This window comes from Peromyscus maniculatus, chromosome 9 (genome assembly GCF_049852395.1).
Source record: "Peromyscus maniculatus bairdii isolate BWxNUB_F1_BW_parent chromosome 9, HU_Pman_BW_mat_3.1, whole genome shotgun sequence".
NCBI lineage: Eukaryota > Metazoa > Chordata > Mammalia > Rodentia > Cricetidae > Peromyscus > Peromyscus maniculatus.
In genome coordinates, this window is record NC_134860.1 from 66,782,118 (window position 1) to 66,798,173 (window position 16,056).

The 16,056-nt window shown below is 40.4% G+C and overlaps 1 protein-coding gene across 1 annotated transcript in view; it reads right to left on the bottom strand.

Annotated features, from left to right (window-relative positions):
• Window positions 1-500: 500 nt before the first annotated feature.
• Adam28 (ADAM metallopeptidase domain 28) overlaps window positions 501-16,056 on the bottom strand; it is a 61,037-nt gene continuing 45,481 nt past the window's right edge. Inside the window, exons 17-23 of the mRNA XM_076545267.1 lie at window positions 14,571-14,651; window positions 14,167-14,245; window positions 6,330-6,438; window positions 5,335-5,413; window positions 4,631-4,699; window positions 3,335-3,381; window positions 501-677 (exon numbers count right to left, since the gene is read on the bottom strand). Of these exons, the coding sequence (XP_076401382.1) occupies window positions 662-677; window positions 3,335-3,381; window positions 4,631-4,699; window positions 5,335-5,413; window positions 6,330-6,438; window positions 14,167-14,245; window positions 14,571-14,651 (480 nt within the window). The 3' untranslated portion in view covers window positions 501-661. The remainder of the gene's footprint in view (window positions 678-3,334; window positions 3,382-4,630; window positions 4,700-5,334; window positions 5,414-6,329; window positions 6,439-14,166; window positions 14,246-14,570; window positions 14,652-16,056) is intronic.

Sequence of the window (16,056 nt, forward strand, 5' to 3'; positions counted from 1 at the left end):
AATAAATGTAGTTGTTAAAGAGGATAAAGTAAATCTGTGGCTGGGAAGAGTTATGAACGCAAGGAAACATGCAACTAAATGAACAGAAACAACGGGGTCGGGGGTGTGAAGTTTCCTCATCAGCAAATTTAGACTTCATAGGAAATAGGAATGTATATCCAGGCCAGAATAAGGTGTTCTAAGTTTATAGTCTTATCACCAAGATTCAACCATACTTAAGTAGCTCCATACTTAAGAAACTTCCTCATGGAAAAAAAGGGCTCCAACAATGAGAATTGTTTGATAGGTGGACTCTAGAATTACTGGATGTTGAACTGTGCTCTTGGATGCAGACTGAAAACACTGTCAGGGACAAATCATGTTGGCAATGAACGTAACAGCACAAATATAATAAAGGAAAATGAGAGCTTGGTAACAGGAGAGCAGGCACCTTGGTAATGGCAAAGCTAATTCATGCATTAGAGTGACTGCAACTTCACGAGAGAAAACCCAACTCGACATGGTTTGGACAACAAAGAAAATTTATTGATTGTACAAAATGTCCCAGCAAAAAGTGGACCCCGTTCAACAGTTGTTAATCTACCAGTTCAATAACATCTTAGGAAGTCCAGCTGAATTCTGTTTATCTTTCTGCTCTATCTTGTCCACACCATCCTTGTCTTCAGATCACAGCACAGCTGTAGCAGTACCAGATGTCAACAACCAGAAGAAAGGACGAATGGGGAAACATTCCTCAGAAATTCTCCAACATACCCCCTCCCTCATCTCACAGGGACAAAATGGGGGGGGGCGGTTACCCATTCACTTACAAATCGCTGGCAAGGAAATTTTGATTGTTACAAGTGGGTTAGCATAGCATGTATGGAGTTACATCCATTGTTCTAAAAATGAACAGCTAGATAAAATCAGGATTCTGAAAGCAAGGCAGGGGAGTGTCTGGTACCCAGCCAACCATATTTGTTCTACCATCTGTCCATGAAGCTGAAGATGTTATGGGTAGTGTGATTCTGTTGTTGACAGGCCATCTGATTATTTTTTACAATCCAGGAATCTGGATGTTTATGCAAGATCTCACAATTTAAAAATTATTTCTTATAAACTCAAAACAATTTAAAAAAAAAGAGATGTGTGGTCAGGATCTTTGATTTAGACCAAATAAAACACATCTGCAATCCAAACCTTGCCTGTATGTCACCAGTTTATAATTTCTGGTTTATGTTCATTTCTTTAACTGAACCACTCTCTATTTAAAAAGGGAATCTCACTTTAACCACACCAGTAGTTAGCATAAAAATAATCTGTGATTAATTTTTTTAACCAAAACATTTTACTGTATTGTAGAAAACTCCAAAATAGCATAGTTAGTCAAGACTTTAGAAGAAAGGGTATCAAAGACATATAGAAGAGAAAGTGCTTACACATTTTTTCTTAACTTGATGTTCTGATTTGACAAGTTAAAAGAATCAAGACACTGCTACTTACTTAATAATGAATGCACCCCCCCCCCAGTTTCTTATGATTTTGTTATGTTATATTTTCATTAGAGGGAACATCAATCCCTCCCAAATGAGGAAGTTAAGGTTGTCAAAGATATTTAAGCAGTCAACATCATAGTAAAACAAAGGAGTAGGTGATCAACTAATTAGAGTTTTATATTTTATGTATTTCCTTAGCCAACTACCTATGCATATAGAAAGGAGATTATTTAAACTATGACAAAGATTCTCAAAAGTGTATCTCTCTTGAAAATTTTAATCTCTTCCAAATAGAGCACAAACCAGGCAATGCTAATCTTTGAGTGTCGAGAGCAATAGTAATAAGGAAGTGAGCGTATCTCTTTTCCATCCAAAACATCCAGGCTTCCATCCTGATCGTGTGATCACCAACCCTGCATTAGACTTTTGTGTTTGAGTCCCTTAAAGAAAGAAAGACTTTCTTGGATCATCAAAGCATCCTAAAAATTTAGTGAAGTAAATAGGTATAAGGTGAAGCTAATAAGAAAACTAAAAGAATTCCTTGAAACCCTGCTCTCTACGTTGTATAAACAATTTAATACAACAACAATGAAGAATTAGGAACAGCAGAAGGTCAGGAGGGCAGGTGAGACAGCTCTCACTCTGGGATTGAAATGCTCCTGTGGGCAGTTAGCAGAAGGAGGACAGGGGCAGGAGGCATTATGGCCATAGGAAAGCAGACCATGGCAAGCAGCCTACTAAGAAGATGAGATGCAGAAGGAGTTAAGGATGTAGGCGAGCTTTCTGTGAGATGTTGTATCTATTCACACAGTTCTTGTGCATTAGTATGAGAAAGTAAGGAAGTGGGGTCACCTCAGCTTTGTAGCTGTGATATTTCAGTCTCCTCTTTCTTGGTTATTGAAAAACAATCAAGACACTTGATGTCAGTCCCTGCCCCAGAGTAAACACCTTAGAATACATGGTTGGTGCTTTTCTCCTTGGCACTGGGGTGATACAAAACAATAATAGTCTCATTGTAGTTCTCTTAAGTGGGGGAAGAAATGGGCTTATTTTGAAAATAGGAAAATAAAGTGATTTGTGTGTCACTAGGGTAAAACAGAAAAATAAGTCAGCCAGTAGATATGGCATGTTTATTTCATCTTAGCCAAGCTTACTTCCTTCATGAAATTACTGCCTACCTCCTCACTACTCACTTAGGAGCCACCCAATTTTCAGGGGCCAGTTCATTCTCCAAATACAAGGGCCAAGGGTCTTCTGCTTCACCAGCTCCATTCACACGACATCACAATGTTTTCTCAATAACATTGCACACTTTGACACAAATAATATTTGATGAGCTAGGCACACCAGGCATGTGTGACTTGTTTGCTCACTAAAACTGCAAAACATCTTGACGAAAGGAACATTGGCTCTTCCTCTTTTACATACAACAGAGGGCTAGGCAGGAGGAACTACTCTTGAGTAGATGGATTCTACCTTTTACTTAAAAAACACTTGACTTATTCCAACTTGCCTTCATGTATCTGCTTCCCATCCTCCACCTCTTATAAAAATAACCATCAACTTATAAATATCTAATCCTCTAGAATGAGCATCCAGAAACAATTCTTTGGACGACATTTACCTTATACAATAGACATATTAATTATTTCTCAACAGTTATGAAATACAAGAACTGTTTTGTCATAATAAAGATTCAGTAGCTATGTGAAATCACTATAGGAGGAGGCCTCGCCTTTCCAGGTTCTCCAGAACAAATGTGCTATGATGAGGTTAGGGTAGCCTCAGGAGCGATGACAAAGAGACTGTGGATTAGAGCCAGCAGACAGAAAATCCACCAGTGACCGTCTGATACTTACAAGGAAACAGGAATTGGTGGTGGTGGGAAATCTGGCTTTGTGATTAGCTAGTAAGAAGATAAAAAGGGAAAATCAGCTTGGAGTAGGTTCTTCAAAATGTGTGCACATACTGAAAATGTTTAACTGTTCTTCAGGGACAGAGACTCTGGAAACTTAATCATGCAAATAATTCTAAACCCATGAGTTTGACACTTTCATTTAGTTGCCTGCATATAATCTAGACATAAGCACGGTGTCAACAGCCTTGTGATGACAATGGTTACTGTGGATTAATTTCTGCATCCACACAAACCATATGTTAATGTCCTAATCCCCAGCATGATGGTTAGGTTTGGTGGCATTCACATCTTGTGCATGTGTGTGTGTGTGTGGGGGGGGGTAGTTCTCAGAATTGGATCAATGAAGATACAAAGAGATGATTGTATCTCTCCTTTGCCTATTCTTTCTCCCCTCCCCACTTTTCTCTCTCCATTCCACCCCAACCCCCAACTGATAGACCAGGAAGCCATCCTCACCAGACACCAGGATCTTCCAGATCCTCAATGTTAGAATTCCTAATCTCAAGAATGGGCAGAAATAAATGTTGTTTAATCTATATTGCCTGTGCTATTTTTTTCTGTATCAACCTGGACTAAAAATGGATTCTATGGAGCAGAAGATTTGTACTGACTGGTTTTTGCCAACTTAATGCAAACCTGGATATATATATGGGGAGATAAAAATCTCAATTAAGAATGTGCCTCTTTGGGATTGGCCTTTAGGCAGATCTATGGAATATCAGCTTGATGAATGATTGATGGGGTAGGGCCCAACTCATTGTGGGTGGTACCACCCTTGGACAGGCAGGCAGTCTTGACTTGTATAAGAAAGCAGATTGGGCAAGCCATTGAAAGCAACCTTCCTCTTTGGCTTCTGTTCCAGTTCCTGCCCTGGTTTCCCTCAATGATGGACATATAAGCTATAAGCTGAAACAAATCCTTTTCTCCAAGTTCTTTTTGGTCATGATGCTTTAACTCAGCAATAGAAACCCCAGCTAAGAAATGAATATTCTACATTATCAACTTCCACTTCTAGGTTCTTAATGTAAGGGATGAATTCAGAAGTAAAAACATAGAGGCATATATTCCTCCATTTAGCATTTAAAAAAAAGTTTTGCAGAAGAATTTATATTTTACATTAAATGCACGCAAATCTCAACATTCTTCTGAATCAATAGTTGAACACTGTGGGTTATGTCTTTCGGGAACATTCCCTTGAGGTTGGCTGGATGAAAGAGAAGAGAAGTTGCTAACTCACAACATTTGGTGGAGGCTCATTCTCTTCCATGGGCGGATCAGACACATGGAGCTTCTTCATCTGACTCATCTAAAATAAAGAAGTCCAACTTTACACCAAAAGCACCAGATGCCGAAGCACAGCCAGCAGAAGAGACCCCAGCAACCCAGTTGTAGCATTTATAGGAGAATCTCCCCAGCAATTCCAGGAAAGTGTCACCACCATCAGTACTGATACTATGCTATCGATCTGCTTCAGCTCAAAGCCCTAAACGCATAAGACATGGCAAGGGCTGTAAGTGTCATGCATGTTACATGGTTGATCATACAAACATACACATCATTTTATGTATAGAGGAGTTTACCAGTAGTAGTAATTAATGAGTCAAAGTGGACAGAATGAGAGGGAGTGTGCAGGGGGATAGGTAGGGGAGAGGGATGGGGGGGGGGACGGGAAAGGCAGGGAGGGAGAAGCTGTCAACCTTTCTTTCCTTTATTCTCTTTGTCTTTCATGAGCCCTTTCATCAAGGGCTTTTTTTTGTGTTAACAAAACACTAGGGGAAGTTGACTGTGTACATGAGCATAGAGCTCACAGTCCTTGCTATCGGCTGATGTGGGGTAGGCACTGCTGTGCCCAAATGGCAGACACATGGTCAGAATAATATAAGAAGGGAGTAAATCATAAACTTGGGCCATCACAAAAAAACAGTCCAAACCTGAACTCACCTCCTGGGGTTGAGCTGCCTTCACCTTTTGGGGTTTACACTTCTGCTTATGCAGCTTGGCATCTGTGGTGGACGGTGGCCTGTAAGTGAAAACAGGTCCTGTAAACTAAACAGCACCATCAACATGCTGGAAAGACTCAACAGAGGGCGGACAACTTCCTCTGCTCACTGTTCCATGCTCCACTACCAGGCTTCTGTCTTCTCCCAGCACACTCCTCAGCTGTTAGTTGCAAGTTACCTACCATTATTACCCTGTGATTTGTAACTACTACTAGACATTTTCTTTTTGTTCCTTGATCCCTAATGATGATGATGTTAAGCCAACTTTTATCTAAATTATGGCATTTTATTATTTTTGATTCATTAAGTATTTCCCTAAGAGTCATTCTGTATGAAATAAGTTCCACCAAAATAAGTTAGTGTTGGAAAAGATGGAAAATAATCTTGCTGTGTTAAGATGGCATTTGTAAGAGGAAGGATCTGCATGCCAATCAAGCCTCAACTTCTCACTCTGGAAGAATGCAGAGGCCTTTGGTAACCTTTCTGTCTCCCATTAAAAGTGAGTTCCATAGCCTTAAGAGACATAGAAGTCATGTTTCATCCAGAGAGCAGGAAGACCACAGACGCGGCATGAAGTCCTCTCAAAGATTAAGTGAGATGATAGAAAAGCCTCAGAGCAATCCTAGACAACTGTCAATCAATGAATGTGCTCTCTTCTATTCTTATAGTAAATGCAAAAATATTTAATAATGAGGCCTACTGTCACTGTTGTTATGTATTACAAAAATAGCCACTCCAAGGAGAAAAAGATGTGTATCTGGCTGCGAGAGATTGCTTAGTCAAAGGGACACCTAGCCTCTGATTGATGAAAAACATACCTGTGAGCTTTTCTTAATATTTAAAGTAAAATAAAATTAAACCTGAAGGATTAAGTCATAGAATCCAATGTCAAATACAGTAGAGGTTAAAGGATCCCCAAAGAACATGAAGGCTTACCTCTGAACTCTCTTCTGTTTCCTTCTGGCACTTTGGTGCCGGATCACTATAGCAACCACCACAAATATGACTGCCAGGGGGAAGAGCACACCAACCACGATGGAGAAATCTACAAGAGAGCACAGGAACTCTACTGAGGACCAAGGATCTTGTCACACTTCAGTCTGTCTCTCTCCTTCCTTCCTCCCTTCCTCCCTCCCTCCCTCCCTTCCTCCCTCCCTTCCTTCCTTCCTTCCCTCATTTCTTCTTTCCTCCCTCCCTCCCTCCCTCCCTCCCTCCCTCCCTCCCTCCCTCCCTCTATCCCTGCCTCCTTCCCTCCATTACTCCATCCTTCCCCCCTTCTTTCCTCTTTCTTCCCCTCCCCCTTTCTTCTTTCCTTTTCAGAAAGGATTTAGCCACATATCCCAGGCTGGTGTTGTACTCACTATGTAGCCCAGGCTGGTCTCAAACTTGTTGTGATCCTCCAGCCTCAGACTCCCATGTAACAGAATTACAATGGAATGGCATTGCATCTGGTCTGAATATTTTATTTGCCACAAATTTTATCTAGCTTTTACCATATGAACCTTTCTTCCTGGGAAGTTATATATAATGGTCAACCTTCACTGTCATCATGTCTATGGAGGGAGCAGAGGGAACACCCACCCTGAACACAGGCTGGGTTCCCAGGCTGAACTGAAGAGGGGAATGAGCTGAAAACCCTATGGGTACTGCATCCATTCATCTCTCTGCTCCCTGACTGCAGGGACCATGTGACCTACCACCTCTCTGTTCTCCCACTACTGTGTCTTCCCCACCACGATGGACTGTAACCTCAAAAGTGTAAGCCAAAGCAAGCCTTCCTCCCTTAAGCCACTTCCATCAAGTATTTTGTCGAAAGAAACAAAGAAAGCAGGAAAGAAAGAAAGCAGGAAAGAAAGAAGGAAAGAAGGGAGGGAAGGAGGAAGGGAGGGAGGGAGGGAGGGAGGAAGGATGGAAGGAAGGATGGAAGGAAGGAAGGAAGGAAGAGAACACTAACAGAGTTGGTAAATGCAAACAGTGTTGATCATGATTGTGGAGCTAATGTTAAAACAGCAAGTAAAATCCAATAGGAGACCTTCCACAGGAGGCGGGTTAAATATCTTACTGGAAATAAGAAGGGAAGAGAAGGGTGGAAGGGAAGAAAGGTGGCTGCAGAAATAGAATGGAGTCTGGGAGACTACAGGAGGATATGGAATAAGGAGGATGTCAGAGCAGGAAAAACATTTTAAACCCAGCTTTGGAATGAAATGAGAAAGAAATTGTAGCTGTGAGATGTTGGCAAATAAAGAGCAGAAGTATGAATAAAAACATGATAGGGGCAGAGTTCATCCTTTGCCTTTGTTCTTCACCCCTGCGTCTAAGTAATAAATTCATCCTGGATCCTTTGCAATCTCAAGTGCTCCTTTTTCTTCTAATCGTCTGAAACCAACAGAGACTGGAAAGCACAAACATCTGAAGAGCAGAGGAGCCACTGCTCTTAGTACATAGTCTGGTAGCAAGATTGACAGTTCCAAAAATACAAAGAAAAGCTTACACGTGTGAAGACAAAACACGCAGGTAGAGGTAGACACCCCAGAAAGCAGAAATCAAGGTAAGAAAATGGTGTTTGTTCAAATGTATAATTCTCTTTAGCTTCCATAAAATCATTGTTCAAGGAAATCAAAGAAAAACCAAATGCTGTGGAATTTCTGCTAGATACAGCTTAGCTTCAGAATGGGGTGAGTGGGCACATTTGAACTAATGTCAGAATAATAAGTATCTTACGAACATTATATCAGAGCATTTGGAATACTGTCAGTGCTTACAAACACTCCAAATCGGAGAGGACAAAGTTGTGGCTTGGGGTAAAATAATAATACTAATAACAGACAGTAAATGTGCAATTTCAGATAGAAATGATTGAACAGCAAGTCTAGCTTCTTTTATTGCTAGTAACAGAGGTCTTCAACAGCAGATAGCATGAAGCTTTTACAAAACAACATCCTCAATCCATGAAAGTACTAAAAAAATAGAAGATTTTCTTTATAGACATTGATGAGGTAGTAAGAATTTAGAAAAATATAAAGGAAGGAGAGTCAGTTTCTTTAATGGTGTGACCCCCAGCAGGTCAGCACACTCCGGGGCAGGCCCTACCTCTGCCCCCAAAAGTGGAGTAGATGAGGAAGAAGAGTAGAAGAAGATGACAATGACTGGAAGTTGTGTGGAGAGGGAGGTAAGAGGGGGTGACTCTGGGGGGACGGGGAGAGGGATCAATGCTGTCAGAATGCATTGTACGGGATCCTCAACATAGTGATACAAATGTAATTTAAAAAAAGGCAGAGATGAAAATGACCCCAGAAAGAAGGTTCAGATGTAACTTGGTAGGAGAATGCTTGCCTTGTATGCACGAGGTCCTGGGTGCAATCTCCAGGACTGACAACCAAAACTGAGAGGCAGGAGGAAGGGGAGGATGAATGGTTTAGAAACACAGAAAAGCAACCAAGAGCAAATCCTAACAGGAACTGTGCTTTGGATGACAGTGGCGTCCCAGTATATGTTTATGGACTACAGCTAATGCGCCACTCTATACTGGGGGTGCAGGAGTGTAAGAGAACCCCTGTGCATTGTGCTCGGTGTTGCTATGCATCTAAAATCGCTCTAAAAGGAAAATCTAGTTAAACAAATTAAGAGATGTGGGAAATTTTAGGATATCAAATAAAAAATGCACACCCTCCAAATTCATAAAAGACAAAAAAACAGTTAATAAAATGGCCAACTGGTTTATAATACAACACAAAACAAAATTTTAAAAAAAAGTGTAAAAAGACACTTCAGTGAGGCAAGGGACAGAGAAACTACACGGTATGTTGAGGGCTTGTGTCCCAGTACATCAGTAATTTGTTCCCCCAAATAAATTTTGAAAAATAAAGCTAAACCCAAGGAATGTGAGATAGCAAGGATTTTTAAAATGCACCATTTTCTTAAAATATTCAAGTTTCAAGAGGATTAAAAAAGGATGAATGTAAATGTGAAGATATTATAGCAACACCAACAGATGATGAATTATGGTTCAGCTATCTTGGTCTCCAGGAACTGTAGACTTTAAAAGGCAAGAAGCCATAGAGACACACAGCATCAGGGCACTGTGGTGACATGAGCATACCAAATATGTATACAGATAATACCATGATTTCTAATTACATAGTCACAGACAGTACCAAGTCATAATATCAAAATGAAGTCAAAGGTTCATTTATTTTTATTTTATTTATGTATGAATGTATATGATTACATGTATGTATGTATGTGCACCTTATGATTGTAGTACCCAAAGAGGCCAAAAGAGGGTGACAGATCCCCTAGAACTGGAGTTACAGATGGTTGTGAACCAGGAGGTCTGGGAATTAAACCATCATTGGCCATAAAAGTAGCAAGTGCTCTTAACTGCTGAGACATCTCGCCAACCCCCAACTACACCTTTTAGAGTGGTTATTTTTAAGATTTCTACATGGTATTTGGTGGAACAAAAATAAATAAATAAATAAATAAACTAATAGTTGGGATTATATATGAGCAACAGTATAGACCAACCTGGCACATGGAACACATGTGCACAGGAGGACACAAAATGCAAAGTTCATGTTTACATGTTTTCTGATCATACACAGAAAATCTGTAAACATGATTATGTGCTAAGCCATAATGAATTTCAGCATATGCTCCACATAATATATTCTCTGATTACCATGTGATTATTCTAAGTATTAACTAAATAAAAAGTAGGGAAAACCCCAATTTTCTTGCATGTTAGGAAGCAAATGGTAGTAGGGCAGTGATGGGGAGAGTGAGGGGGAGTGGGATATGTAATAGTCAGCTATAAATGCCCCTGCTGTATCACACACTAGGGACAGTATAGATAGAAATTCACTATACAGTTGAAAATTTTGGAACCGGGATTTATGAGTACCTTTGACCATAAAGAAATGATGAATGTTCTTTATTGTACTTTATCTGATAATGTATGTATGCAGCATGTTTACTTTTTTTACACACATGTTATGGCTCTTTTGATGTGGATAAGAAGTTAGTTTTGCCCATGCTTTTAAAGCCTGTGATTAAACCCTGGGTAGTGAAATTGAAACATGACAGCCATGTTTATAGAGAAACTAGAGTCTTCTCAGATACAAGCCTGACCCTGACTTCTGCTAGGGTGGGTCCAATGAAAAACAGTGGTTTCCTGTCAAATACCTAACTACTTAAAAGCTATACATCAAGCTGGAACAATAATTGTGCATTTATATTGGCAAATCACACTTTTTCCTACTTGTGGGCACAAACTGATTCATTGTAAAAAAAATTTGTGTGGTATGACTTTTCAAACTTCACTAAGTAAATTTTAATTATTTCAGTAGAAGCCAGGAAAAATAACAGCGGATTATAAAATAAAATTTTCTCAGCCAAAATAAAGGAAATGATAAGTATTTGAAGATGCAGTTGTGTTTAAATTAACATCAACATTACATTATGTAAACATGTACCAAAATATCACACAGAATCTCATAAGTATATACTTTTATGGTTTTCCCTGACAATTGAATAAGGACAAAATAAAGCAGTGTCTATTCCAATACAGTTATGAATGTAGAAGTGACTTAAAAACCTAATCTTATTTCTGTGGGTTCCATGATAGCTTCTTTATTTATTTCTATATAAATAGAGATATTTAGTGACATAAATAAATGCTCCTAAATACAGTTTAGAAAGTTGGGTGAAGACAAACTTTCTAAAAGATTACTCATAGGTTTACCAAGTTTTGTGGTCTTAACTTGTTTATTGGGTATGAATTCTGCTACAAACATTACTTATAATGGCGACAGTGGGGGCAGAGAGTGCTGTGTCTTCTCCAAGCTGGATGGTAAGAACCACACACTACATGGTGGAGCTCTTCCCAAAGCCATAGCTCTTGCAGCCTGCAGATGTCAGGCCTCTCTCTGTGCTTGTGGACTGGCTGGATGATCCACTGGGTGTCAGTATTTCTTCTGAACTTTATGGAATGGATTAATGAGGATAATGTAAAATTTGTATGTGTAACCTTTACCAACCAAATAAGAGTTCAGAACTCCCACAATTTAATAGATAAATAAAAATAAAGGTTTCAAGAAGGGAAAAGCCACAGTTGAAGGTTATGTTAGTGAAAATTGGAATCATCAAAGAGCTTTCTAATTAAATAGTTGATTTGCTTCTGAATGTACCCCCAGACCCCACCACAAGCATGATAAATTGCAGATAATAATATATTTGTATTATAATATCATATAACCTTAAAAGGTAATGGAGTTTAGAATCTCCAAGAAGATAGGAAGCAAAGGAATTGAGTAAACAGAAGGAGTAAGTTGAAGCATAAACATTAAAATTAAATGTTATTCTTTTGTTTGAAATGGCTAAAAAGTATTTGACCTTGGGACAAACAGTTCATCTGGGCCCATCCCTAACCACATCTCCATTCCCATCCTCTGTGTACACAGAGTGGTATTGTTTCATGAACCCTGGGACAAAGCTCCGGGAATCTCTCCCTAGCATCACTGGGACTTGGTACAGGAGTACCCAAAGCTGGTTGGATCTGACCCCAGACGTCCACCTCTTACTACATAGAGAAAGGAGTTTAAGGAGTGCATTCAAGAAAATAGGAAGGGAATTCCTGCTATGGATATCACTCTATATAAATAAAACACTGATGGCCAGTGACCAGGCAGGAAGTATAGGTGGGACAAGGAGAGAGGAGAATTGGGGAAACAGGAAGAAGGAGGGAGACACTGCAGCCACGGCCAGGACAAGCAGCATGTAAAGACACCGGTAAGCCACAAGCGGCGTGGCAAGATATAGATTTATAGAAATGGGTTAATTTAAGATATAAGAACAGTTAGCAAGAAGCCTGCTACGGCCATACAGTTTATAAGTAATAGAAGCATCTGAGTGATTATTTTATACATGGATTGTGGGACTGCGGGGTTTGGTGGAACCTGGAGAGAAGCCCTCCAGCAACAAATTCCTAAAGAGCTCTCTCTCAGCTTAGAGTACTCTTCATGATGGCAACCCAAAGCAAAGGTTCCCACGCCAGCTCATTCCCTCCTTGACGGCCTACAGGGTGGCCTGCCTCCCCTTCACAGTCTTGTCTTCTACCCAAGGAAGTGTCAGGAGGAGCAACAAAGACTCAAAATGCAAGGAAGACCCATGTGGGCCAGTTTGAATCAGCTTATTCCCTGGTCTAACAAAGACAACACATGCCAAAGAACACGAGTCAAATGAAATGTGGGCAGCATGTGAGTGAATGAGAGAGCATGTGTAAGTAGTATGCGGGTGAACAGGACAGCACCTGTAGACAGCGTTTGAATGAATAGGATAGCATACCTCAAAATAAAGGAAAATAACTCAGTGAACAGGACCCAGACTACCATCATACTCCAAGTCATGTTCTCAGAGAGTCTCATGAATTAATATTACCTAGCACTATGTCTACTGTGAAAATGGAAAAAACATAAAGCAAACAAAAAATATGGTATATTCACATAATGTTATAAATGAAAAGTTTGAAAATACTTTTTTATATGAAGATTGACAATGTAAGGATGTTGAAAATAGGATTTGAATGTTGCTAAAGAGACTTTGGGATGAATTTTATGTGTCAATAGCTACAGAACAGATATTTGAGAGGACAGAAAGAAGACAATGAACCCTATATACTAGGATAAAAGTCAATAATACTGTCAACCTGATGGATCTAGGACCATCTATAAGACAAAGCTCTAGGAGTATCTATCCGTGAGGAAGTTACTAGATTAAATTAAATGAGGTAGAAAGACCTACCCTAAATGTTGGTAGGGCCAGAGACTAAGATCAGAGAGCAATCTTAAATGGGTGTCTTTATCAAACCCTCACCTCAAGGCTCAGGGATCTATTCAGAAGAGGACCCAAAAATACTGCAGGAGCCAGAGGTAATGTGTGACTCCATGGAAACAGACCATCTAGACACAACAGGACTGATACACATGAACTCACAGAGACTGTGACAGCATGCACAAGACCTACACAGGTTCAAACCAGACAAACTCCCAGCAGGGAGAAGAGGGAGTGGTCACCAAGTCCCACCCCTAACCAAGAAGCTCTTTGTAATTGATATCTGCTGGGAGAGGGAAAGTCAGTTGTCTCAAGTAGAGCCTCACTGGGTCTAGCAATTACACTCCAGGACAAGCCCAGAGCCCAGGAGTAGTTGGCCAGCACAAGATGGACTCCATGTGTTTCTGTGCAGTTTTTGTTTTGTGTTGGTACTTTTTGTCTCATTTCTGTTTTGCTCTATTTTTTTTTAGTTTTGATTTTTGAGAGAGAGAGAGAGAGAGAGAGAGAGAGAGAGAGAGAGAGAGAGAGAGAGAGAGAGAGAGAGAGAGAGAGAGAGATTGAGAACATGAAGCTGGGTGGATAGGGAGGTGGAGAGGATCTGGGAAAAAGAATACATTCAAAGTACCTTCTAGGAAACGAATTTTAATAAAATAATGTTTTTAAAAAAGAAGAGGCAGAGAGGTGAACGCCAGCATTCATCTTTCTGCTTCCTGACTGTGGAAGCAATGTGAGCAGCTGCCTCATGCTTCCCCCTGATACCATGACTTCCCCAACATAAGAGATGACGTCCTCCAACCGTGGTCCCAAATAAGCCTCACATTTCTTGAGTCAGTTTTGTTGGGCATTTCTTGTCCCAGCAGCAGGAAAGTGACTAACAGAAACACAGAGGAAGAGCTTGGCAGAAGGGGACAGGTTCTCAGGCCAGAGATGCAGGGTTACCTACGGAAGACTGTGGCGGGATCCTCACAGTCCGGAGGGGCCCATCCTTCCTTGCACTGGCACCGCAGCTCATGGTCACACACCTAGTGGAAGAAGGATGCTGTGTCACCATGAGACTTAGTGCGCCAGTCAAGGCCCCACCCACTCTTTCACAATGAAGTTGATTTTGACATGAGAGGGACCCCTGCTCTTCTGGCTTGCATCTGCTCAGGTGAAGTATTAACGGCATGCAAAGATTTCAGCAATGGGCTCTCAGAGGCCGTGCATCATGCTATGTGCTCCTGAGTGTCAGATAAACCTAATTAACTGTGATCACTGTGTGCTGAAGGTATTATTTCAGCATCATCACGACAGAACTGAAATTGTGTAAGGCTTATCAAGCTGGGGATATCTGCTTTCCAAACTTACTGCATGTCCCTTGCACTTCGAGGAGCAGTTGGCTGTCCTGTATGTCTTCTCCACATCCACACACTCTGCATTAATGCACACCTGAAACGACATGGAAACATGAACTTGATGGAGCATTTCCAGTGGGTTCATCTCTGTCAATGACTGGCTGGATTTGAGTCTTCAAATTGTCATCAATGCTATGTCATCAAACTCACCCTTTTAAGGAACTTTTTATTAGTTCATTGTTCCTTGAGAATTTCCCACAACATGTTCTCATCATATTTACTGCCTCCAACTCTTCCCAAGTTCAGCCCCTACCCACCCAACTTTTTTTGTGTGTCTTTAAAACAAAAGAATCAGAACCAGTTTATGCTGTCCAAATATTCTTGAATGTGTGGCCTTCCAGCAGAGTCTGGTCAACTTTCCAGGGAATACATTTTTAGAGAAAATTATCTGTCTTCCACTAACCACCGAATGCCAGTAATACCTCAGCTAGGGGCGGGGCTTTGTGCCTGCCTTCCTCCTATTTGTTGGGATTTTGTCTGGCTTGAGCTTACACTGGTCCTGTTCATGCTGTCACAACAGCTTTGAGTTCATATGTGCAGATGTCCTGTTGTGTTAACTTAAGATTTATTATTATTATTATTACTATTATTATTATTATTAATCTATATGTCTGTGAGTGAATATCATATGTATGCAGGTGGCTGCAGAGGCCAGAAAGGAGTGTGGGATTCCCTGGAACTGGGGTTGTATGCAGTTGTGAGCTATATGGGTTTAGGAAACCAAACTTGGGTCTTATGGAATGGCAGCAAGTGCTGCTAACCCCTGAGTTAACAGCAGCCCACCTCAACATTTTAGGAAAACACTAGCAGGTTTTGAGAAAGATCAAACTCTATCATTTTTAGTATATAATAAAATATGTAGAAAGCTCTGTTAAAGATGTCCTTGCTTCCTTCCTGGTAGGTATTTCTTTTCATCTAACAGCTCCTCACATTTGGAGCTATTACTGATCACAGAACTAAGCATTGCTATAATTAACATCTGGAAGGAAGTTCTGAGATCACATTACACACAATGCTATTACAGTAACAACTGGGAGTGGAAATTAGCTGCCATTCTTCTTTTTCTTCTCTGTACCATTATCGGAGGAGCGGGCATTGACTGAGCACCCGCCAGTTTTAAAGCATGGAAATTGATAAAGTTTGTCTTTAGGAGCCTGAGTTACCTCACTCCCAATAATTTGTCTTAGTTCTATCTATTTACCTACAAATTGTGTGCTTTTATTTTTCTTTGCCGCTAATATTCCACTTTGTATACATACTGTATCATCCTTATCCATTCATCTGTTGAGTCACACCGAGGTTGATTCCATTTCCTCGCTATTGTGCATAGAGTGGCAATGAGCATGGGTATGTAAATGTCTTTATAGTAGGATATAAATTTCCTTTGTGTTTATGTCCAGGAGTGGTATAGTTGTTTCAATTTCCTGAACAAAGCCTAC